At 43.0% G+C, this 24,856-nt stretch overlaps 1 protein-coding gene across 6 annotated transcripts in view; it reads left to right on the forward strand.

Moving 5' to 3' along the window:
• prkcz (protein kinase C, zeta) overlaps window positions 1–24,856 on the forward strand; it is a 99,640-nt gene that overhangs the window by 19,372 nt on the left and 55,412 nt on the right. Inside the window, exons 1-2 of one of the 6 annotated variants that reach the window (XM_085146753.1) lie at window positions 18,052–20,099; window positions 20,220–24,852. The exons of 4 other annotated variants lie outside the window; for them this stretch is intronic. In XM_085146753.1, the coding sequence (XP_085002879.1) occupies window positions 24,786–24,852 (67 nt within the window). In that variant the 5' untranslated portion in view covers window positions 18,052–20,099; window positions 20,220–24,785. Of the gene's footprint in view, window positions 1–18,051; window positions 24,853–24,856 lie in introns of those variants that run through there. One more of the 6 variants, XM_085146752.1, reaches the window with a different exon arrangement.

Below are 24,856 nucleotides of genomic sequence, written 5' to 3' on the forward strand. Positions count from 1 at the left end.
TCACACATTTTGTCACATTACAGCCACAAACATGAATCAATTTTATTGGAATTCCACGTGAAAGACCAATACAAAGTGGTGTGGAGAAGTGGAACGAAAATCATACATGATTCCAAACATTTTTTACAAATAAATAACTGCAAAGTGGGGTGTGTGTAATTATTCAGCCCCCTCTGGTCTGAGTGCAGTCAGTTGCCCATAGACATTGCCTGATGAGTGCTAATGACTAAATAGAGTGCACCAGTGTGTAATCTAATGTCAGTGCAAATACAGCTGCTCTGTGACGGCCTCAGAGGCTGTCTAAGAGAATATTGGGAGCAACAACACCATGAAGTCCAACGAACACACCAGACAGGTCAGGGATAAAGTTATTGAGAAATTTAAAGCAGGCTTAGGCTACAAAAAGATTTCCCAAGCCTTGAACATCCCACGGAGCACTGTTCAAGCAATCATTCAGAAATGGAAGGAGTATGGCACAACTGTAAACCTACCAAGCAAGGCCGTCCACCTAAGCTCACAGGCCAAACAAGGAGAGCGCTGATCAGAAATGCAGCCAAGAGGCCCATGGTGACTCTGGACGAGCTGCAGAGATCTACAGCTCAGGTGGGGGATTCTGTCCATAGGACAACTATTAGTCGTGCACTGCACAAAGTTGGCCTATATGGAAGAGTGGCAAGAAGAAAGCTATTGTTAACTGAAAACCATAAGAAGTCCTGTTTGCAGTTTGCCACAAGCCATGTGGGGGACACAACAAACATGTGGAAGAAGGTGCTCTGGTCAGATGAGACCAAAATGGAACTTTTTGGCCAAAATGCAAAACGCTACGTGTGGCGGAAAACTAACACTGCACATCACTCTGAACACGCCACCCCCCACTGTCAAATATGGTGGTGGCAGCATCATGCTCTGGGAGTGCTTCTCTTCAGCAGGGACAGGGAAGCTGGTCAGAGTTGATGGGGAGATGGATGGAGCCAAATACAGGGCAATCTTGGAAGAAAACCTCTTGGAATCTGCAAAAGACTTGAGACTGGGGCGGAGGTTCACCTTCCAGCAGGACAACGACCCTAAACTTAAAGCCAGGGCAACAATGGAATGGTTTAAAACAAAACCTATCCATGTGTTAGAATGGCCCAGTCAAAGTCCAGATCTAAATCCAATCGAGAATCTGTGGCAAGATCTGAAAACTGCTGTTCACAAACTCTGTCCATCTAATCTGACTGAGCTGGAGCTGTTTTGCAAAGAAGAATGGGCAAGGATTTCAGTCTGTAGATGTGCAAAGCTGGTAGAGACCCTAAAAGACTGGCAGCTGTAATTGCAGCAAAAGGTGGTTCTACAAAGTATTGACTCAGGGGGCTGAATAATTATGCACACCCCACTTTTCAGTTATTTATTTGTAAAAAATGTTTGGAATCATGTAGGATTTTCGTTCCACTTCTCACGTGTACACCACTTTGTATTGTTCTTTCATGTGGAATTCCAATAAAATTGATTCATGTGTCAAAATGTGGAAAAGTTCAAGGGGGCCGAATACTTTTGCAAGCCACTGTAAATAAAATTGAATTGAACTGAATAATTAAACCTTGCAGCGGGTTACATTTAACAATGAAAGTTAATGAAAGTGTGCCTAGTTTGTGTTCGTGCTTCTCCGTGTAATTCTGCTGTTGTCAGAAGCTCTGTGGACACTTGAGGCCTGACTTTGTGACTTTGTTCGGTGTGTTTTGCTCTTTTGGTCGTCTTGAGAATTCATTGTTCCCTGCACAGATTCCAGGTTCCAGATGAAGGGGCTCTTGGGGATTATTGGGATTTCCCTCTAATATCATGGGTCCTGCTATGGTTTGGAGCCTGAGTAAGATAAAGGAATTGGTTTGGATTAAATAAATCCATCCAGTGGCCGCTACATTAACACATGACAACTTTGGATTTCTACTAGAAACAGTCGATCATATTTGTTTGTCAAAGCAGAATCCAGGGCGAACTACGCTAAATTAGCATTTTTAGCTAACAGCTACAATAAGCATAAAAGTTACTGTACGGCTATCATTTGTTAACATGATGCTTGTTCTTATACATGTAATACATTTATTACCAACCTGAGTTTATCCGCTGGTCATTTGACATGACGAATGACTTCTGAAGTCTTAATTCAATTCAATTCAATTTTATTTATATAGCGCCAAATCACAACAAATGTCGCCTCAAGGCGCTTCATAGATACAGAGAAAAGCCCAACAATCATATGACCCCCTATGAGCAAGCACTTTGGCGACAGTGGGAAGGAAAAACTCCCTTTTAACAGGAAGAAACCTCCGGCAGAACCAGGCTCAGGGAGGGGCGGCCATCTGCTGCGACCGGTTGGGGTGAGAGAAGGAAGACAGGATAAAGACATGCTGTGGAAGAGAGACAGAGATTAATAACAGATACGATTCAATACAGAGAGGTCTGTTAATACATAGTGAGTGAGAAAGGTGACTGGAAAGGAAAAACTCAATGCATCATGGGAATCCCCCGGCAGCCTACATCTATTGCAGCATAACTAAGGGAGGATTCAGGGTCACCTGGTCCAGCCCTAACTATATGCTTTAGCAAAAAGGAAGGTTTTAAGCCTAATCTTAAAAGTAGAGATAGTGTCTGTCTCCTGAATCCAAACTGGAAGCTGGTTCCACAGAAGAGGGGCCTGAAAACTGAAGGCTCTCCCTCCCATTCTACTTTTAAATACTCTAGGAACAACAAGTAGGCCTGCAGAGCGAGAGCGAAGTGCTCTAATAGGGTGATATGGTACTACAAGGTCATTAAGATAAGATGGGGCCTGATTATTTAAGACCTTGTATGTGAGGAGCAGGATTTTGAATTCAATTCTGGATTTAACAGGAAGCCAATGAAGGGAAGCCAAAACAGGAGAAATATGCTCTCTCTTTCTAGTCCCTGTCAGGACTCTTGCTGCAGCATTTTGGATTAACTGAAGGCTTTTCAGTGAGTTTTTTGGACATCCTGATAATAATGAATTGCAGTAGTCTAGCCTGGAAGTAATTCAGCTCAAGATGCTGTAGATTCCCGTCAGTAATGCTTTCGGTCCGCTAGTAAAACGTAGTTCTATTAATCTGCGTTCGATTACTCTTGAACCGGAACAGGATGTAAGTCCGAAAAAAACTGAATTTTGGAACTGAAACTGAATGGTGAGAAGTGAATCTGAAATTATTAGAGAACTAAATTTTTAAAGGATAAAATACGGTTTCAAAGCAAATGAATTCATTTTCAAAATATAAAATTCAATTTCAATTTAGTGATGATCATTTTCAAACCAATAAATTGAATTTCAAATTAGACTAATTCAAATTCTGTTTTTAAAAGTATTTATTCAAGTTACAATTCAGATTCAATCCTAGCAATTCAAATATGAATTTAACTTCAGTTTCTGATGGCACAGATTTCTGCCCATACACCTCTCCTTTGGTTTCCTCTCAGATCAAACCTGGAAACTGTAGATGGCTTTCAGCTCACTTCCTTATAAAACTCTGTGGTTTTTGGTAAATTGACCAAATTATACCAAGAAAATCCAACGTGTTACTAATGTGAAGCTCTGTGCTGACAACAGACGAGGCTCCGCTTGAAAGCAGCTGGCTTTCTTTTTCTGTGTGTGTGTGTGTGTGAAGAGGAAACAGACTCCCCTGTGTGCACACAGAGCGATGGAAGGTGGGAGGAGGCACTGAAATCCCGGATGATGTGCTCAGTGGATGGAGGCTGCCCTGCCTTGCACCAGATTCTGTGATAAAGCATTCCCCCTCACCACCACCAAGCCCTACCCATCCCCCCTCCCCTCCTCCCAGCACAAACCCCCGCACCACCCTAGCACCTCCCTCTCTCTGTGGCACCGCTGTCTGGCTAGGGAGGAGCCTCGAGTGCTGCTGCATCACAACATAGGTTGACATGAGATGTGGTGCGAGAGCGAGGGCGGGTGCATTGTACCGTACAGACATCGGCTCCAACACGGGCACTCGCTTTCCTCCCTGCTTCTCTGGTTTTTGTTCTGCCTGCAAAAGCCAAGAAAAAAAAATGGCTGAGATGTGACTTCATCAAGGACGAGCTCTGCAAGCAGACGGGAGAAAGAGACAGAGCGAGAGAATCAAAGAGCCTTGTGAAGAGCAAGGAGAATATCTCAGAGGGAGGGAGGGAGGCGAGGATATAATGAAATAAATCCCAGAGAGGAGAGAGAGAGGGAGGGATCGTCAGAGGGATGTAGCAGTGTGTATCCTCGCCAGCTCGCCACACACACATACATGAACACACACTCACAAACACTGAGCGTGGATTATGTGCTGACAGAGGAGGACAGAGAGGAGAAGGCACACCGGGCGGTGAGCTATCTTATCAGCTATCCATCCTTCCACCCATCCATCTTTCATCAGTCTGTGCTTCATGTCACACCACAGAGACAATGGATCTGTGCCGAGCGTGTGAATCTTTATCCATAACAAGGATGTGTGATTGATGTCTGCGTTATAGCCGGTTGGGCCACGCACAGCAGGCAAGGACTGAATGTAAGCTGCTAACAGCGCTAGCAGGGCAGTGTTTGTATCGCAGCCACGAAGGGCCGACTGTGTGCCACTTAAATGAGAGGCTACACCTGCCGACGAGGGTGACACAGTGCTGCTTTACATGTGAGTGAGGGCTTGCATTGTTATGGTGTCTGCTAGTGCTGCGATTCAGAGGTGTTTCAGTGACATCAACGGGATTTAATGGCAGCGATGCAGACTGGCACATCAGAGCTCTGTTCCACTGGATGCACTGGGATTTCTTAACCTAGATTGACTGGGAAAGCTAATCCTTTGTGACTGAGACTGTGTCTCTGTCTGACACAAATGTCACTGGTATGAAATGCAATAACAATTAAAGCTAGGATAGAAAACAGGGCAGTGATCAGTCTGTTGATGCTATGGGTGACCTTCACAAACCTGTCAGTGTTTCTCTCTGTGCCTTACACAGGATGTTTGCTCACTCCAGGATCAACGTCCTAAAAAGCCCCAAATCTTCATTTTCTCTGTGTGTATATTGTCAAATAATGCGCACACACATGCCATACAAGGCTTACATGACAATACTGGAAGTGTCTCTGTCTGTGTGTGCAGGAGCTTTATCAAATCTGAGAAAATGAACTTGGTGACATCATCGGGGTTATCTCGGGTTGTAAACACACACTTGGGTCACAGTCTGTCTGGAGACATTGCATTATAGTCATATAGCAACAATGGTATTTGTCACCAGGTTGAGCAGCTCGGCAGAATGAGGATCCAAAACAGCTTCATGGTGATCATGTCCTGGTATTTAGTGTCCACTGTGGACACCTTGCTGTGATGTTACCACTGGTTTCCCACCAGGTTGTTTCTTGGAGAGAAACCTGTCAATGTTTGAGGAGATTGTGGTGCAGCTGATTAGCAAGGTGCATCCATGTCATGTAGATAAAAGGTTTGCATCCATGTGGACAGCATCTCCAAACCGCAGTGCTCATGGTTTAATGGCATGCTCTGTGGGTGTTACTACAGCACGCTCTTCCTGTGCTTGATCAGTTGCTCGTACTTTGAATGTTTCTTTGCCCAAAGTGACGAGGCACTTTAGCGTTCAGCTTCTCCTTCCTTGGCTTGTTCTCTGCAGCGCTGGGGGGAGTATTACATCTCAGAGGCTATATCTGGCTCTGGAAACATTCTGGGTTTCTTGGGCCTATAGTGGCTGTGCTCTATGCAACGTGAGTCATGCTGGATATTGATCCTTTCTAACTATTTCTGACTGAGTGGGACTGGCACAGAAGGTTTGTTGGAAGTTTCTGTCATGCGTGCCAGTTTTGCTGACTGGACACTGACCTATTATTAGCTCTTTATGGATCAGCTGAACAGCTTTGTCTATCAGCAGTGTAGCCACTGATATGTAATGCTACATAATAACAGATGTGCTGGATAGTGATGTGACTGTCAGTATCATCTGTACCATGTACAACAGCTGTCTCCTGGTTTTCTTCTGTAGGGCCCATTGATACTGCATTATGGGGCTCCAGTCAGCCTGCAAGTGGTTAATCTGGTTAAACTGGCCCAGTGAACTGCTGCTTTAATATCAGGCTAACCGTGGAGTAGGAAACCTCTTCATGTTACTCTTCTACAACGAGTCCCTAATTTAAAGAGGGAGCAGCATCTGTTTCCAGTCTTTGTGTTGCCACACTGTTGTTAGAAGCTGATGCATGTGGCGTGTAATGGTTTTGTGCAGCTACTGCAGTCCCAGCATGTGCACACACTTCCAAGTGTTAAAAGATCAGCGTGAGAGGATATGTGACAGAGCAGGCCACAAACTAAAGGCTGTGTATTGGTCACTGTCTGCCTTTTGTTACTTATTACTGAACCTTAAAGGCAAGGATGGCTCTGTCCGTGCTGGGAGGTGTTCTGTGCAGAGACCACAGTGTTTCCATCATCAGCACTTCAGATAACACTCCAATTAGAAATGCACACAGCACTCATCCTGGTCCTAATCACCATGCTGGTTGACCTTTCTTTGGAGCGTTTCTATATACTGATTAGCATTAATATGTACAAACAGTGTCGAGTGATAGTCTGCACAGCTTTCACTGTTGATGTAATATAGTCCCTTAAACTGAGCCCTTTATTGTCCCAATGTATTATTTACATTATAATGAGGAATGCATTGATTTGGCTGAGTACTGGCATACTTGGGGATTACATCATCTCATCAGCCCTGGCTTAGGCAGTGCTTTGAAAATCCACTTCCAGCGTACTCATTACTTGCTTTAAGTTGAAGTCACTAATGTAATCCTGTGGGATGCCTCAGCTCACCGATATAATCTGATTGCTTCTGTAAACTGATGTAGCTCCATGGCAACCCAAAAATAACGACTGGTTTTTACACTATAGCTCATATTGGTAGTCGTTCAAGTCAAGTCAAGTGTTTTTATCTGACCAACTAATCCAGGTCATGTATGTATAGTCAAGATGCTTCATGCTTCTGACAGCTGACATCTTCATTCTACCAGCTGGAGTTTATAAAGTCCAAGAATATCAACAGTGAACACATCAAACTAAAGAGGCCGCTGAGTAATGTTTCAGCAGAAATAAGTTGGAAAGACAGTACTTCATGTTTACCTCCTAATCGTTCAGATGAAGTTTGCAGCCAGTCTGAGCCTCTGCTGTCAGCCTGTATTTCAGCTGTGACAGGGTCATTATCGTGACCTCCACTGAAAGGAAACTGTCCTCTGTGCTCGCTGACACACTTCTTCAAAGAGTCGAGTGTGGGCTCAAAGCATAGGCGGAATCAGTCGCTGCTCCCTTTTTTAGGATCCCTGATAACTTAAATACATGAACCAGGGTCATGAAATTCTCAGGGCTTAAAAACATTTAAGTTCAGTTCAAAACTGGAACCAAATCAGTTTTGCATGAATCACAATCTAAACCCCCAAATCATCTTTTCTATGACCAGCTTTGCTTGTGGGCTGTTTCCTTATTTAAGTAGCAGGACGGTGCCAGTCTAATGTCTATAATGTGGCTTAACAGAAACCATCATTATCGCTTGTATTAATTAAAAAATTCACTGAGTGATCTTAAATACTTCTTAAAGCCCCGGTCCACCTTGGATTCCAGTGTTTCCCTCACAGAGTAGCATGTGTGGGTCAGTGATGTGTTATAGGCAGTACTGAACAAACTGCTTCACTTCAGAGCAACAGTGCAGCCTGATCTATTGTTGCATGCTGCACAGTGGAACCAGCACATTAGCTGCACCTGCAGCAACAGTTATAATAACGACACAAACTAAAAGAGGCTTTAGGCCAGAGCCCCAGCCTGATGTCACATGACGTCCTGGTTTAAAAGCTTTGGTCTTTTTAATGTCGCTCATCAGAAGCTGCAGCTGCTGAATGATGAGGCCAGGACTTCATGCTGTCATATTAAAGGACAAATGGTTTGTTGTTGGTGTGCCGGTGACAACTGTCAACAGGTTTGATGGTTTGATACCAGATAGAAATATGGTTTAAAATGCTTGAGTGTTGTGAGGAGCTGTCGCTGGTGCAGCAGAAGGAATCCTGAAAAGATTAGGATGCTTTTCAAGCTCCTTCCCACAACAGCAGGTCAGAGCTGAGGAACCTTGATCGAAGAATTTTTGTACCTTGGAAACAAAAAGCAACAACTGCAGCGGCACACATTGTGCAGCCTGCTAGCTTTGTTTGTCCTGGCAGAAAGTAAGCAGGCTTTTACTGATAAATGCAGAAACACAGTTTAGCTGTTTAGGTGGCTCTCAGGAATCACTGACCCATCCTGTACAGTTACTACATTATCCAACCCCTGCAGTTCATCCGATAATGCGAGTATAAGGAACACTTTCCCCACATCCATGGTGATAGTTTTAATGACCTAAAATCAAGAATTTTACTGTGCTTATCTGAGGACAGCTGAATGCTGTTCAAACCATGTGCATGGCTGCCGCTTTGTGATTCTTCTTTTCTTTGCATATTTCTAACGTATACATTTCACAGCTTGTCTTAATAATAACAGCTAATAATTAAATGCAGAGTGGTGTGTAAACACTCAGGATACACACAGGACAACCTGATCCAGCTCTAACTGTACACATTGTCAGAAAGTTTTAAACCTAACCTTAAAACCAGAGAGGGTGGGAGCTGGTTCATCAGAAGATGAAGGCTCTGCCTCCTCTTCTACTTTCATAGATCCAGGAAGCACAAGTAAACCTGCAGTGCAAGAGCGATGTGCTCTAATGAGGCTAAACGGTCATTAAGATAAGATGGGGCCTGATTATTTAAGACCTTGTATGTGAGGAGCAGGATTTTGAATTCTGGATTTAACAGGGAGCCAATGAAGGGAAGTCAATACAGGAGAAATATGCTCTCTCTTTCTAGTCCCTGTCAGGACTCTTGCTGCAGCATTTTTGATTAGCTGAAGGCTTTCAGGGAGTTTTTAGGACTTCCTGATAATAATGAATTACAGTAGTCCAGCCTGGAAGTAATAAATGCATGAACTAGTTTTTCAGCGTCACTTTGAGACAGGATATTTCTAACTTTAGAGATGTTGCACAAATGGAAGAACGCAGTCTTACATATTTGTTTAATATGTGCGTTGAAGGACATATCCTGGTCAAAAATGACTCCAAGGTTCCTCACAGTGTTACTGGAGGCCAAGGTAATGCCATCCAGAGTAAGAATCTGGTTAGATACCATATTTCTAAGATTTTCAGGGCCGAGTACAATAACCTCAGTTTGATCTGAATTAAGAAGCAGAAAGTTAGCGGCCATCCAGGTCTTTATGTCTTTAAGACATTCCTGCAGTTTAACTAATTGGTGTGTGTTATTCAGTGAATGGATCATCAGCTTAAATCCAAATTCATCTGTGTTCTTGATGTGACCCAACTTTGACCATGAACCCCACAGTCACTGTGAACAGTCCCACACACTGCTTTGCTGTAGATTCATCAAAGTACAACTAACTAACTTATTTGTCCTGCAGTAAACTTTTTCCAGCTCTAAGTGCAGTTATGTCTCATTGTTGTACAGTTAGCAAACACACGGTGACAAACTTCATCCAAGCAGTTTGTGTGTTTGCTGAAATGTGCTGCCCACTTTAAGCCTCAAGTATCGAACTATAGATGATCCATAAATGGGACATTTATTCCTCTTTCCCTGGTGATGAAGGCATCAGTAGGATTGCTGTTGGATGTGTCACTGTGCCCACATGTTTGGTGTTGGAAGATGCACAATGACATGGAATAAAAACTCAAATCTGTTAAACTGTTAAAGCAGCAAGAGTTTTGAAACTGTAAGGAGTAGAACATGCACGTATATCAGGTAGTAACAGTAATCAGCTGTCTGGAAAATAAATACTTTTCACCTGTTATCAGCTCCCGTTTGGGAAGTCTGAAGGACATCTTGCATTTTTTTCCAGTTCAGGACAAAAGTACCAAACTATCAAAGTATCTTTGTACGTTGATTGCAGTGTGATTGCTCTGCACGTGACTCTGTGGGGTTTAGTCGATGTTTGATCGTATCTCCCGACCCAGGTGTGGACTTCTTCTCAAGCTTTGCTGTGGTCCGAGTGGTCGTAACGTTGTCATTTTGTCTTTGCTAGTTAAGCAGTTGTTCTGTACATGGTTCAGTTTAAAAGCCCTGTTTGAAAAGAAAAGTGTGTGTGAGTGTGACAGTCACACATCACAGAGCTCAGCTGTCAAAGAGCAGGAGCCGGCGATGACTTAGTTCAGTCTGGGACGTGCTGAACATGACAGAGAGGGTTAACCACATCAGTCAGTTACACCTCTGTCAGTCATACACTAGGGGTGGGGGAAAAAATAGATACTGTGTAGTATCGTGATATTTTGTTTGCTAATAATGTATCGATACAGGGACAGCAGAAATAGATATTTTGTCACAAAAAAGGTTTTGTAGACTGGAACATGCTCTGACTTCAGAGCATGTTGATCCTTTTTCTGAGCAAGAATCCTGACATTCCTTCACTGTCCAAATGTGTTTAACTTTTTTTTGGCAGCAATAAACATGACAGTTTACTTATTTTAATTTAAGACATGTTTTATTTTAATTAAGTGTAAAACTTTTATTTAATGCAAAATTATATTTTGTTTTAATTTACTTTCAAATTCTTCAGTTGCTGAATGGGCTGCATAGTTTTCATAAATTGCATAGTTCAGAATAGCTATAATTGTACCAGATGGTTGCATTCAGTTAAGTTGCACTAGACTGTAATACAAACCGTTCAAGTTTGTCAACAATAAAACTGACTGAAATGAGAGAAAGACTGAGTGTGAGACTTCGATATTAGATAAAATGAATATTGATAAAGTTTACCTTTATGTACAGAATCTGAATATCGCAAAATATTTTAAAAAATTGCAATAATATCGTATCGTGCGTTAAGTATTGTGATAATATCGTATCGTGGGATGTATGGTGATTCCCACCTCTATCATACACCAAGGAGCTGCTCAGGTCAGACTCACACGATCATTAAAATGCTCAATAAACAATATTCAGGTTTATGTTTCTTAACGTGCAGAGTGATAACGAAGTACAGTTGTGCCCAGAAAAGTATTCACCGTTATCTGTTATGTCCGTTCATATCATACCGGTATAATGTCGGGCAACGATAAGAAAATGAAATATCGCGATAGAATATGGGTAAAACGCGCATGCGCAGTGCCTTTGTTTTCATACGCAAACGGCGGAAAAAGCGTGCCGGCGACAGAGAATGAGAAGGGCGAAAGTGGATCGTTGAATGAAACAGATGTGCCAGAATTGGTTTGTAAAATGTGGTGTGGAACTGGTTTAGCTTTCGTCCATCAGCTACACAACAAAGCACTATTTTTGGTAGAGCATGCTAGCGGGCCGTCGTTATTACCGTGTTTTTTGGAAAATACGGCACACTTAAAATCATTCCTTTGATTTTTCTGAAAATCGACAGTGCCCCTTATAATCCCGTGTGCCTTATGTATGAATTCTGGTTGTGTTTACTGACCTCGAAACAATTTTATGTACACGGCGCTGGAAAATGTTTTAGTACGACTTTGCTAAGCTACGAACCCGCACCGCTTGATGGGCATTACGGCTATTGTAGGCAGGAGCCTCGTGGAGTGATACGTACTGTGCTTTAACATAATATTACCGTATTGTGTGTGTATAATCTCTTTTTAAGTTTTGTGGATATTATACATGGTTATGCTGAGGATATGTCGGCCAATTTCCACTGGAAATGCCTTTTGGTTAAACTGTCAGCAAGGAATTTGCATTTGCACTGTTAAATTTTATATAACTTTAATGCACATAAAAAACAGCTGCTTCTTTAAGTGAAAATACATAGATTTTTTTTTTTTGGCACGAATAAAGTTGTGGAGTTGTAAAGTATTTTGTCTAGTGTCAATTATATCGTCAGTTATATCGTTATCGCAAATTTTCAAATGTATATCATGATAAATATTTTTGGTCATATCGCCCTGCTCTAGTGTCTTGTACGGTCATACGTGATGTTACATCACACATGTTCACATACTGTGATTTCTGTAACCGTTCCTGAGCTCATGCAGTGACTTACCACACGTCTGTTTCTATGCAGTGAGGACCCACCTATCACAGGCATTCACTTGGCGTCCTGCTGTTATACTATATAGGACGAGCCAAATGCTGAAACTGTCAGTTTTCTGAAGCTTAATGACCCTCTGCCTTTCTCTGCCTCTAAGATGCTCTTTTATACCCAATCATGTTACTAACCTGTCACCAGTTAACGTAATTAGTTACAAAATTGCCTTCAGCTGTTTCTTGTTGTTTTTTGTTGCCACATCCCAACTTTTTTAAAGACGTATCGCTGCCAGCACATTGAGAATGAGCTCATACTTTTGTAATAATAAGTGTGTGTACATGGGTTTGCAAGCATCTCTTCTCCTGCAGATGTTTATCAGTGCAGCTATTTAGATGTGGCTAAAACAACCTGGTTCAGTTTCGTCATGATGAAACCATTAATTGTACTTTGTATTATCTGTCTCTGTGCATCAGATCAATGGAGGTAACCCCGGCCATGGAAGGTGCTTCACATGCTCTCTTCAGGTTTTAGTTTATCCTTTAAACTCTGACCTGGTTCACTGCCATCCAATCAAATGGATGGATTTCTGTATGAACTGATTTGTTAACAGGATTTAGAAATTTGATTTGATTACAAAGCCCGGCTGTTCTGAGGTTCATCGTCCACTAAGGAGGACATTCTGTGTAAGCTGCAGAAGCGACCTAACAGATATGTCACCGTTTATTTCAGCTGTAGTTTGCTGTAGTTTTCTCTAATAAGGCAGCTGGATGTCCGGGCTCCACACCCACAACACTGAGCACACCTCTTCACTTTTAAGCATCTCTAGCTCCAGAAATAGCAACAGTAGTTTAGTAATGTGTCAGGCCTCCTGCTGCACTGCAGCACACCCATATGTTCTCGCTGCTTGTTCTAACGAAGCAGCTGGGAAGCTTTCTGCCATTGATCTGAATGTGGAATCTGCTTGTGCCCCACATCTGCTTGGATGTATTTGATTTGCACAGACGTGACATAATTTGTTACTATTTAAGTGCATGGAGCTGAATTTCATGCAGCATTAATCATCTGGTCACATGTTGACTGAGACTAATCCAGAGCCCAAATATTATCAGCAGCTCAGGAACAAGAGCAGCGTTTGAATCTTTTCTTTAGATGGACTTTGTGTCCATTGTTTTGTAGTCTGTGACCGAATTATTCAGATGTTCAATATCAGTGTAATGCTGCCTCCTTAACCTGTTACTCAAGTTACACATATTCAGGAAAATTCAGTCACAGATTTTTAAAATGGATTTTGTGAGAGAATTTTGTTCATTTTGTGAGGACCGGTTTAAATCAGACTTTGAATCAGTTTCAGAGACACACTGCAGATTTAGCATGTTAAAGATTACAGCGGGTGAAGCCTGTGTGTTTGCTGGACATCTCTCGATCTGCATCTATCAACACTAAAACGCTCTCAGTGGTAGCTTTGTTAGCGTGGACTGTGGCACAGCAGAGCACCATTGTTCTCTCTCCAACACACTGTAGCTTCTATACTTATCAGAATGATGCATTGTGGTGTCTGCTGAGACAGCGCTGGGCAATAAGACTGGACGTCTCACTGAAACACTGAGGATAAGCATTTGTTCTGATAAAGTTATTCCAATGATGACAGTAAATCTTATGATTTTTTTCAGCTATTTATTAATAAGTGACTTTTATGTATATATATGCCTGTATATATTGTGCTATTCTTAGTTATTGTCTGTCTCTGTTAATGTTTGTTTATAATGGAGCACTGTAACGAAAAATAATTTCCCCTAGGGATCAATAAAGTATTCTGATTCTGATTCTTAAAGAATTACAGTGTGTGCTATTGTACACAAGAACATCAGGATGTTTTACCAAACAAATTCAAATTTTGGCTTGGCATCAGTTTATGGCCCCGTCAGTCCCAGTGAGACGATTAGTTACACTGTGTGAAGCCACCCTCGCACACAGAGAGAATAAGCTCTTCCAAAAAATAACTGTTACGTACAAAACAGCTCACGTATAACCAACCGCAGGAGCCGCAGATACAAACGCTGCAAAATCAGTAAATAGAAGCTCAGTAAGGCTAAAAATAATAAGCTAGGAAACAGTCAGTGTAGCACTGTGTATGTTTAGTTGCATTGCCGTCTTCATAAGGAGCGTTCTTGTTATCACCTAAATCCACTTGTGGCTGCTGTAGGCTGGCACTAACTGCTGTAGGCTGGCACTAACTGCTGTGTGCTGGTAGCTTCCTAGTTGACCTGCCTGCCCTGTGCCATGTTTTTAAGCAGCTGGCACTGTGAGTGTGAGCGCTACTTACAGTGGTGGCCTTTAAACAGTGCAGACACTGAGGTACTGTTATTCCTTCTGTGGTAATGCACAGTGTCTACATGTGGCTACACTGTATTTCTGTGTCTCTTGTTGAAAGCTTTGGAAAAGCTAAAAATGAGACCTCAGTTATTATTTTTCAATTGAGCATCGTCCAAGTCTAGAATAGACTGTGAGCAGTGATCTGATGGTGTGATGCAGGAACTTATAGACAAGAAGGACACACCCAAATAAAAACATCTCCCTTTACCTGTTTAGTCTGCATTGGCTGAACAGCTGTAAATTATTATTACTGCTATAGTAGATATTTGTTTATTTATCTATTTATTTACTATGAGCTGAAAATGACAAACAACACTGTAGAAAGAGAAGCAACAAAACATGATGAAAACACCTGAGAACACATCAAACTGTACTACTGTGTATCAAAGTTAAATATCTTCATAAAAATGTTCCCTGTCAGTGTTGAACAGGTTAATCTTACTGCTGCGTATGTTTAAAGATGAGATCATGTTAAAGACTTTATATTGTGTTTATAGCAGCCGTCCATAAGGAACGTGTCAGAGTACAATCAGCTGTTCATGAGTGTGACAGTTGGCTATCGATGTGTACAGACAAACTGTTGCTGGGACATGGTCAGCTGTCATTGCTAATGTACTAAATGAGTTAATAACAGCGTTATCAAACTCCAGCTTCTCTGCATCACACACGCTGGCCCAGCGGTTACTGTGTCACACTGACACATCACTGAAAAGCCTCCACTTACTCAGGCTGGCTGTGTTTCTGAAGCACAGACTGAGCTCACAGCATGCTGGTCTGCCATCAGCTTACAGTCAGAGAGCAGCAGTTTGTGCACAAACCACCAGAGAAAAAGTCGATGGCTTGCCTGCTTCTCGTTGTTCCCATGCACATCACTGAGCTGTCCACAGGATGTGTCTGAGGCAGCCTTCTACTGTTGGCCTACAGTAGCAGAACTATTCTCAGCTCAGTTTGGAGATTTGTTTTATTTTTTTAGATGTAAAGAAACGCTTTCAGGCTTAATTGCAGTCAGATACTTTTGTGTGTTCTTGTGTCCATGCAGCTGTCCTAGCTTGACTATGTGATGGACAGTTATCTGCATATTCTGGTGAAATAGTAGCAAAAGGTACGTCCCTCCTGTGCAGATGGACACAGGAAGGGTCTGTGTTATACAGACTAATGGCCAGACTGTTAACAGAACAGAATACAGAGGGTCACACAGCAGTGTCTCCTGGGACTTGGTTGAAACAAAGCGTAACAAATAAAAAGCAGAGATTCAGTGATTCCGTTGGTGTAAAGAAGTATTTGCAGTGACTTTGTGTCTGCTGATGTCCACATGACAGTCTGTGGGTTCCTGCTGTGGGACACAAGAACCTGCAGACCCTCATGTGGTAATAAATCTTCACACCTGCTATCACAGGGATTTCTGGGTGTCATCCCATCGTCTTCCCACTCAGCCTGTATGACCCAGGTGCCATGAAGTCCAGTGTGATTCTTTAGTACTTTGGTATGAAGCTCTAGCATCTGATGTTTTCCTGCTGGCTGCCCTCAGCAGTAAATCGAGTCAGAGCAGAGCCTGAGTCACTGTGAGAGCAGACAGATGAGGCTTGTACACACAGCCTGCCTCTGATTATGATGCACCAGTCTCTTCATATAAGAGCTTCCAGTCTCCAGGAGGGTTTTCTTGCAGAGCCTGCCAGAGCTGATGGAATTGTGTTACTGGTTTTCATGCATGGACTGAAAAGTCATTTAACTGATAATAAGGCAGGGCTGGGCCTTCAAAGTCACACTTGAAGAACATGTTTGCTTTGATTTACCTCTGATAAGGCATCAGCAACAAAGCCATATGTCATCACTTCCTGTGTGGAAGCCAGTGTCCGTAACAGGGACTGTTCTTCTGGGCATCTACAGACTGGTGTTCACATGGTTACCATGGAACTGGAACCAGAGACCAGTGTGCTGCTGGGTCCTGAAGTACTGCAGTCAACATGTGTCTGCAGTCGAGTGCTTTCCTTTAAGGAGAACAAACGTATTGGGCTCACGGTTCAAAATTAAAGCCATTTTTATAAACAAGAACTCCATTTCAGACACTAAAAATGGGAAAACATCATTTTAAATGTAGGTTCTTGTTTGTTTGGTAGTTAATGACTCTCTGAAGTCCAGAAACCATGAACATAAAAATTCTCTGTTTCTTCTGTACAGATGCCCTGTTGGGCTCAGATAAGTGAGGAACTTTCCATCTCTTTGGAAAGTCTTGGATGTTTTTGCAGTATGCTTTGATCCGTAACCTGATGTAGTAAACCTTTCTCTGCCAACCCAGGGAAAGATGGTCTCCATTGAGTGGTCTTCCTTTTGTCCTGCTGAACTGATGAGTGTTAACTTCTGGTAAGATTGGACCGAATGGTTGATTTGGTCGTTCCTGCAGATGCTGCTAACTCTCTGATGGAATAACGATGGATCCTCATGTCCAGAGTCCAAGAGTTAGGCGAACCTTCTGAGACAGGCTAAGAAAAGATGGAGGACTGATGTCTTCAGTTCTTAGTATGGACGAGTCACTGTGTATGTACACACACTAATAATCCCTGTTTTTAAATCGTGCTAAGGTCCAAACTGCAGGCTCAACGCCGACTCTTGGATGCTGAACTAATGTAATCAGCTGGTCTGTGTGTCGTTCAGTGGTGGGGAGCTGGTTTCCTACTGGTGCACATGGGAATCCCCTGAGTGGAGGAAACTGGAGTTATCAGTGTTTCGTCAGGGTCACAATCAGCAAACGTAAAACAAAATGTGTGATTCAGTGTAATGAATATAGGAAAGCTCACCTTTCATATAGAAAGCCTTTTCATATTTATACAGATGCACTTGTTTGTCTCACTTGATTAAAGCCATTCTGGTTTTAATCAACGAGTGCTGTAGCTGTAACCAAGGCCACATTTTCACCACTGTAAACTGGATAAACTGGAACCACACAGCAGTTTATATAAGTTAGTGAACCTGAGTGATGCAGCTCTGTGATCCTGCTAACACATGTCAGTGATTTCTTTATTTAGCTGGTTTAGAAATAATGGAGGCTGGATGTGATTCATGAACCTGACTGAAAAATGCTGATACATGCATCATGGAGCTCAGTTTGTCTAATATTAGAATGAGTTTGATGATCTTTGATGAATTATTTGGACCCAAGAATCAGACTGAAATTCAAAGTTTACACAGTGATATTAAGATGAGCGTGGTGAAGAGAACGACAGTGGCAGTCAGGCAGATTTCCAGTTAGTGTGGGTGTGTGGATCTCTTACTTATGTTCTGGATGAAGACACCTGTGTAAAGCTTATTGAGGGCGTGGGCTGCTGTCCAGTGGAAACTGGCCTGTAGAGGTGGAGAGCAGGAGGCTGGTGAGAATGAAAGTGAGCAGCATCAGGAACGATGAACAGTGATCTGAGAGTCAGACGAGCAGATGGAGGAACAGCTCCACCCAGGAGCACAGAGCAGGTGACGGCCACCTATCAGTCCACCTGAAGCAGAGGACCAGAGAAAAAGAGCCCGGCCACCTCGAGGAGCAAACAGACGAACGGCAGGCTGAAGTTAGCTTGATAAGGACTCAGTGTGCTGACTTCATGGTATGCACTGAGTTAATACTGGTTAAATATTAGATATGTTAATTCATCAGTTTCCCTGTGCAGAGCTGTGTTTCTGGAAAAGCTCGTCCAGTTTGGGATAAATGATACTTTGGCTTGTTGCTAATCACTGTTGAGGCTGGCACAGGAGGGTCAGTGTATGCAGTGTGGAGTGGCTTAACAGTCAGTCAGTGAAATCACTGTAGAGGGAGAACTATAGTCAAAACTAATGCAATAACCTTACTTCCTGTTTTATTTTGATAGTCTCTGTCTCCGTTTCCCCTTAGTTTGAGCCGTGTTCCCACCTGTGGTCTGGTTATCCTCAGTGTGTTCGTGTCCTCTGCCGCCCTCTGCTCATGTTTCCTTAGTAGTTTCCTTTCCTAGAGTCTTCCTGGTTGCAATTTTTTGCATTTCCTTTGAGCCTGTGGGGATGGCTGTCTGTCTCCGAGTGCTGCTCCAGTACACGGCCATAGACTGGTATAAATAAACAGCTGTGGTTTTAATGGGAGGACAGTCTCAGCTTGGGCGACTTGCAGGTACGAAAATTGAGAAATGATTTAATGTGAATAGTTGATATCACTGTGTCGTGGTTGGATACGTGATTGATGACTGGTGTTTAACCCTAACCCTAACCCTGATCTCACGTCAGCCTGACAGAGGCTCAGTGACTCACTCAGCCTGAGACACTGTCAGAGACACATGGTTTTTCTAGGACACACACTCACCCTCCTCCTCCTTCAGATCAATAATCTATTTTATCTTTTGTAAGTGGAAAAGCCCGTGGTCACGGTCTTCTGGGAGGAGCGCTCTTTTTATTTTTGCTAACTGGGTTGGAAATAAACCTTTAAGTAACACAGTAATTGTCTGATATATCCAGAATTTGGGTCACGTCACCCTTCGGATAAGAAAATGTTGTATTAAAAGCTGATGATTGAAGCTGTTTTGAATCTCTCTGACCGTTCTGCAGGAAACACATGATTAGAGCTTTGAGAACTGGGCCATGTCATATAAAGGCCCTCTGGGCTCTGTTGTGCTTGGATTTATGCATGTTTGAAGCTTTCTCCTCTCTGACAGATCTGATGAGTTTCTCCAGGTAGAGCTGATGAGTTAGGAGGCTCATGAAAAAACTGAAAGGGAGGAGTTTAGTTGCTAAAAACAAGGAGCATGAATCAGAGTGATGGGAACCTGTTACCTGTTAGGTTTGCGCCTGTGCAGCTGTTGTACATCATTACCACAGGGTATAATGTGGGCAAAGTCCAAATCTTTAAGGAAACGCAGTCTGAATAAGGAACAGGAAGTGTTTGTCTTACATAAACTGGTTATCGCTGTCAGCTAACACCAACCTTGTTACTGATTTACTGCAGTGCTGCTGGTCACGTGTTTTGCTCTGTGTTCTACTCGCTGTTCTCGGTTCTGTTTCCAAGTCTAAAGACAAGAACGTTCCTACACTGGGAAGCCTGACAGTGAGCTGCAGGTGATTGGAGGCAAGGTTTCAATGAAGAGACGCTTAAACCAGTATAGACACAACCATGTTAGACAGTGACCACAGCTCTGCAGGAGGATTATTCCACAAGGCCTGGTTATTGTCTGTGTCCGTTAGTAAGCAGCAGTTTTGTTCTACAGGTGAAATGTGTGTAGTGTGACTGTAGATGCACAATCACAGCATTGCCAGCTGAGGTCTGCAGTGAGTTTGCATTGTTTTAAAGAACTATTGAACTGGAGATGTGTGACATGTCAGTGTCTGTTGAACTATTAACACCCATACACACATTACACACTGCTTTTAATTACTGGAGCCTGACAAACTGAACACACCTGAGTGTGACAGGATTTGAGGACACCTGATACACCTGAACAGTTCTACCTGCACATCTGACTGACAGTAATAATGATGCCTACTGCTGACTGTGCCTGATATTTAAAAACAAGCTTCATTTATTATTCTGCTCACTGTAAAAATGAATAAATAATCCAGTGTTACAACATTGATTGTCAAACATGATGAAACACACCTGTTAAAGATGGTGGTGTATGATACCGCTGACAGAGGCCAGTTGTCACAGTCTGAGTAATCAGACTAAAGCTGTGCTGTGAAGGAAGTTGTTGTGAGTTAGTGACGCACTGTTTCCTCTCCAGCTCGCAGGTGTGAGTTTGAGAGTTATTCCAGTACTTCTGATGTGAGGTTTTCTATTTGAGAGGAGCCACAGTATGCAGAGTGGTACACAGTGTTAATGCTGTGCGTCTGTGGGAGTAGCTGCTCTGTGTCGGCCCATGGCACTGAGGAAGATGACAGTGAAGGAATTATAGCCTTACATTCACAGAGCGTTCAGACAGACATGTGATGAAATACACACCCTGTTGCTCTTACTCTTTCACATCGTATTATAAATATTGTTTGACAGTTACTTTATAATTGTGTTGAGTAGATCCAGAAACATGTTGTTAGGTGTGAGGTGGTACTGTGCTCCTGCTCATCACATACAGCTGACTCTTTGTTCAGTTGTTGGTTTTTCAGCTTTAGTCAGAAACACAACAGATTTAGACACAAATAACTGTCATCCTGTTACCCCATCTAATACACTGTTACAAACTGCCAGGACTGATGACCCACATTACTGTTAACAGATGGTCACTCAATGCTACCTTAATGACAGCTTAACAGATCGCTAATATTGGGTAATGATAACTTTGGCTGTATCCCTGTCTGATGGATCAGATGGATCTGCTTTTTCCATCTGACAAAGCTTTGACGCTGGATGTGCTTCCTGGTGCAACCCTCCCAGTTATCTGGGCTTGGGACCAGCAATGGGAGTACACTAGCTTGTGTCTTTCCGAGCTAGCTAATAGCTAGTGGGTAATTGCTAATAGCTGAGCAGCTAACATTACTGTGTGTGCTAGCCAGGCAGCTTTACTGCCGCCTTGAGACAAAGTGTTGTGAAGCTCAGCTGCTTCAGGTGATGGTGAGGTGGTTTGCAGCTGGAGCACCACAGACACTGTTGATACTGACAGTGTCACAATTGATCATAATTGTGAGTAACTGAAAGTCAATATTTTGTTCTCATAACCCTGACTTCCAAACAAAACTTTGCTGTAATTGCTGGGGCGATCGTGGCTCAAGATTTGGGAGTTCGCCTTGTAATCGGAAGGTTGCCGGTTCGAGCCCCGGCTTGTACAGTCTCGGTCGTTGTGTCCTTGGGCAAGACACTTTACCCGTTTGCCTACTGGTGGTGGTCAGAGGGCCCGGTGGCACCAGTGTCTGGTAGCCTCGCCTCTGTCAGTGCGCCCCAGGGTGGCTGTGGCTACAATGTAGCTTGCCATCACCAGTGTGTGAATGGGTGGATGACTGGTCGCTTTGGGGTCTTTAGGGACTAGTAGAAGCGCTATACAAATGCAGGCCATTTACCATTTAATGAAAATGTGTCTAATTTTTAATTCTGCAAATATCTAATTGAAGAAAACATCTGATCTGATGAATCTCCTGCATTTAAAGTGGTTGGCATGTCCCACTATTGAACTTCTGCAGTAAATAGTGTTAGCCTGGAGCACATCTGTTCAAAGGGTAATCCACAAAAGGCTGGTCTCTGTGCGCCCACTGAGCAACCCCTTCAGCTGGCACAAACAAGCTGTACAACAATAGTGTTGCTGAAGCTAGCGTTGGCCAAAGAGAGCTAGGCTAAGCTGCTCTGCTAAGCAAGCTGGTTTCCAAAGCTTCACTCTGGGTTTCCCCATTATCTACCCTGCAGTGTCTCTTTCTTCACTGCATCACCGTTTTACTCACATTTATGTTTAATTTCTCTGTTCATTGCACCACATGCCTGATCAGGTCACTTTGCTTTGCTCTGTTGTTGTAGAAGTTCTGAAGTCAGCATCCAGCACCTGATCTGGTCCAGAAGAAGCACACACAAAGGAGCATTTGACCAAAGATTTGTGTAGTCTGGTATATTGTTGTGTATGTGCAGCGTGTGTTCCAGCTCTTAACATTACGAGGTTTCAGCAGCCTAATAATAAGCAATCTAATAAGCTCAACCACTGTATAGACTGCGTATAAGACAAATGGAAGTTTGTATGAATATGTGTCCAAACAGACTTTGTAAAATTCAAAATCACCAGTCATTCAAACAGTAAAACAGTCATTCAGTGTCCTATGGTTTTTGATGACTTCATCCGTTTTAGCCCCCTCTACTCTACAACGTTGCTTCATGTAGACTTGTTGGTGTGCTTGGATCAGTGTCCTGTTGCATTGCCTCACATCTGACTCTACAATGCTTTGTTGTACAGACGAGTTCATGATCAGGTCCTGTGGTTGCATTCAAGTCCAAATCATCAGCGCTGTGCTTGATAGCTGGTATGATGTGTTGGTGCTGTTCTTGGGTTTGCCAAAGGAGTCACTGTGCGTGATAGCCAAACGTCTCCACTTTGGTCTCGTCTGTCCAAAAGGACATTGTTCCAGAAATCTCCTGGTTTGTTCAGAGGCTACTTTGCAACACTAACCTGTGCTGCTGTGTTCTCTGTACTGAACAGAGGCGTTCCCCTGGCAACCCTTACAAAGAAGCCACAAACTGTAATATTTAACATCCTGTTACGGTGGCCTAGCAGAGCCGGGCCGTAACACATCCTAACTAAGGCCTGTAGAGTGTGAGATGTGACTTTGAGCATCCCATAGTCTGACATTGGGGTAAAATTTGCTGGAAATATTGACCACTGTCTTAAATTTGTTCCACTTCTGAGTAAGCCCTCTCACTGTAGAATGATTGATTCAGATTAACTGGAAATGACCTTTTAAACTTCGACAGCCTCATTGGCGGCAGCAAGAGTTACTCCTTTGTTGTCGTCCTTCCTCCTTATCAGTGTGAATGCTCTGGACCGTCGTATGGTGGCTGTAATGCTCGTTGATGATTAGTTAAGTCATTTGATTAGCAGCAGCTTGCTGCTCCTAAAGCTGTGGAACACAGCTGTGCTTTCTTCTTCTGCATTTTGACTTAGTGCAGCATGGCGTTATCATATTATAGCAGTAGTCCATTTGAGCTTATAGCTATCTGCTAGATGATTTTGTTTCATTATATGTAAAACCTGAGGATTTAAAGAGGGTGTACTTTTTGATTTTACCACGACTTTAGTCCAGCCTTCAAATCAAGAACTTCATTAGCTTTGACAGGGTGTCCAAAATTAAAAGTTACTTTACAACCCTGTTTCTCATCAGTGTGAAATAAATAAAGCTGTGTGACAGTGAATAGTATTAAGTCATGTGAACAAAAGCTGGGTGATGTTAGCCTGTCCCATCCCAGCAGAGCGCCTCTTTACAGCCGTGCAGCTCGTCTTCGTTCAGAGTGGAAGCATTGCACTGACCACTTCTGCAGTGCTGCTTTTCTAACACTGTGTATAACCTTTCTCCGTCACTGTGAAGGAATGCAAAAAATGTTTGCTCAGCCTCCCCTGGTGTTGCAACACGGGCAGGCAAGCGTGTTCTTATGGTGGACTTGATCGTGCTCACATGTGAAACACAGAGACTCAAACAGAGACTTAGTTCAGTCACAGAGAGGCTGTTACCTGATAAACGGTGTTGAAGCCAAATCACAGATGTTTTCTGTTTATTGCTCACATCCTGATACATCACACAGTTGCTTTCTGAACACTATTTTCCTGTTGGAGTATCAACATACACACGTATGTTGTCTTCATGCTACAGGTGGAAGTGATCATTCTCAGCATCTTTGTTTTTGTCTCATTTTGTTTGATAAAAATGTTTTTGCACTGGCCCAGAGCAGAAAACGAACAGGGCTGAGCTGATAGGCTGACCTCAGCGCTCAGGGCATTCACACACATATAGCAGCAGGACAGTATTAGCTATTGGTAATGTTTTTACTCTAGTCTCTGAGAAGTTGTTCATGTATTTATTTTTCATGTTGCCACCAAGTAGATTATTTATTGTAATTCATTTTTTTGCCTCAACCTTCACCAGAAGCCTTGAATTTGAACGTGTGGCATTAAACAGAAAAGGGTCACATGGTCTCTGTGAGCAGCGCTGCTGCTTCTGTGTCTCAGTAGAATAATAGTTAAAAGTTGTTTGTGCGTCACTGCAAAGGTCCACACAGTGATGCAAACCAACAACACGAAGCGTTAGAGCTGAACTGACCCAACGTATGTCCAAAGAAACAAACATTACTGTTGGCTGACCTTCATATAATGATCGTTGTGCTTTCAATAACTGAATAATTATCTTTGTCCAGCACAGTTTTGATCTCACAGTCCTTTTTTATGATGGAGTAAAATAACATTGTCACATACGCTCTTCAGGCCGTGTCCAGAATCAGGGCTGGAAGTGTCATGCAGGATGTGCTGCAATAGACACAGTCACTAAAAATAGAGGTGAGCTTTATATTTAGGGTAAAACGTGTTGCCTGCAGAGCAGGGTGGTGCTGCTGGAGTCAGAGCTTGCTCTGCCATCTTGTGGGCAGCCAGCTGTAACTGCAGCGTGGGTGCAGACGATGAAAAGCCTCAGTCATATGATGTGATCCTTTCTCAGTGAGAAACATTTGATGCTCAACGGCAAGAAGGAATAGGAAAAATGGTGTTTGTATGGCACGGAGCTTCATTTGAGGTGACAGGAGGCTGAAGAGGAGCAGCCACAGGGGACTGTGGAGGGAACAGAGAAGGAGGACAACGCGGAGCTGTTCGCTGAGAGCAGGAGTAGGAGGAGAAAGGCAGTGTGAGGGGAGCAGCAGCAGGAGAGCACCATGAAATTCCCAGTATGAAGGAGCCGGAACATTCAGCTGGAGGGATGCTGCTCCTGCTGCTGTTCTACATTCGAGTCAAAGGTAA

Source organism: Neolamprologus multifasciatus, chromosome 20 (genome assembly GCF_963576455.1).
Source record: "Neolamprologus multifasciatus chromosome 20, fNeoMul1.2, whole genome shotgun sequence".
In the NCBI taxonomy this organism is placed as follows: Eukaryota; Metazoa; Chordata; class Actinopteri; order Cichliformes; family Cichlidae; genus Neolamprologus; species Neolamprologus multifasciatus.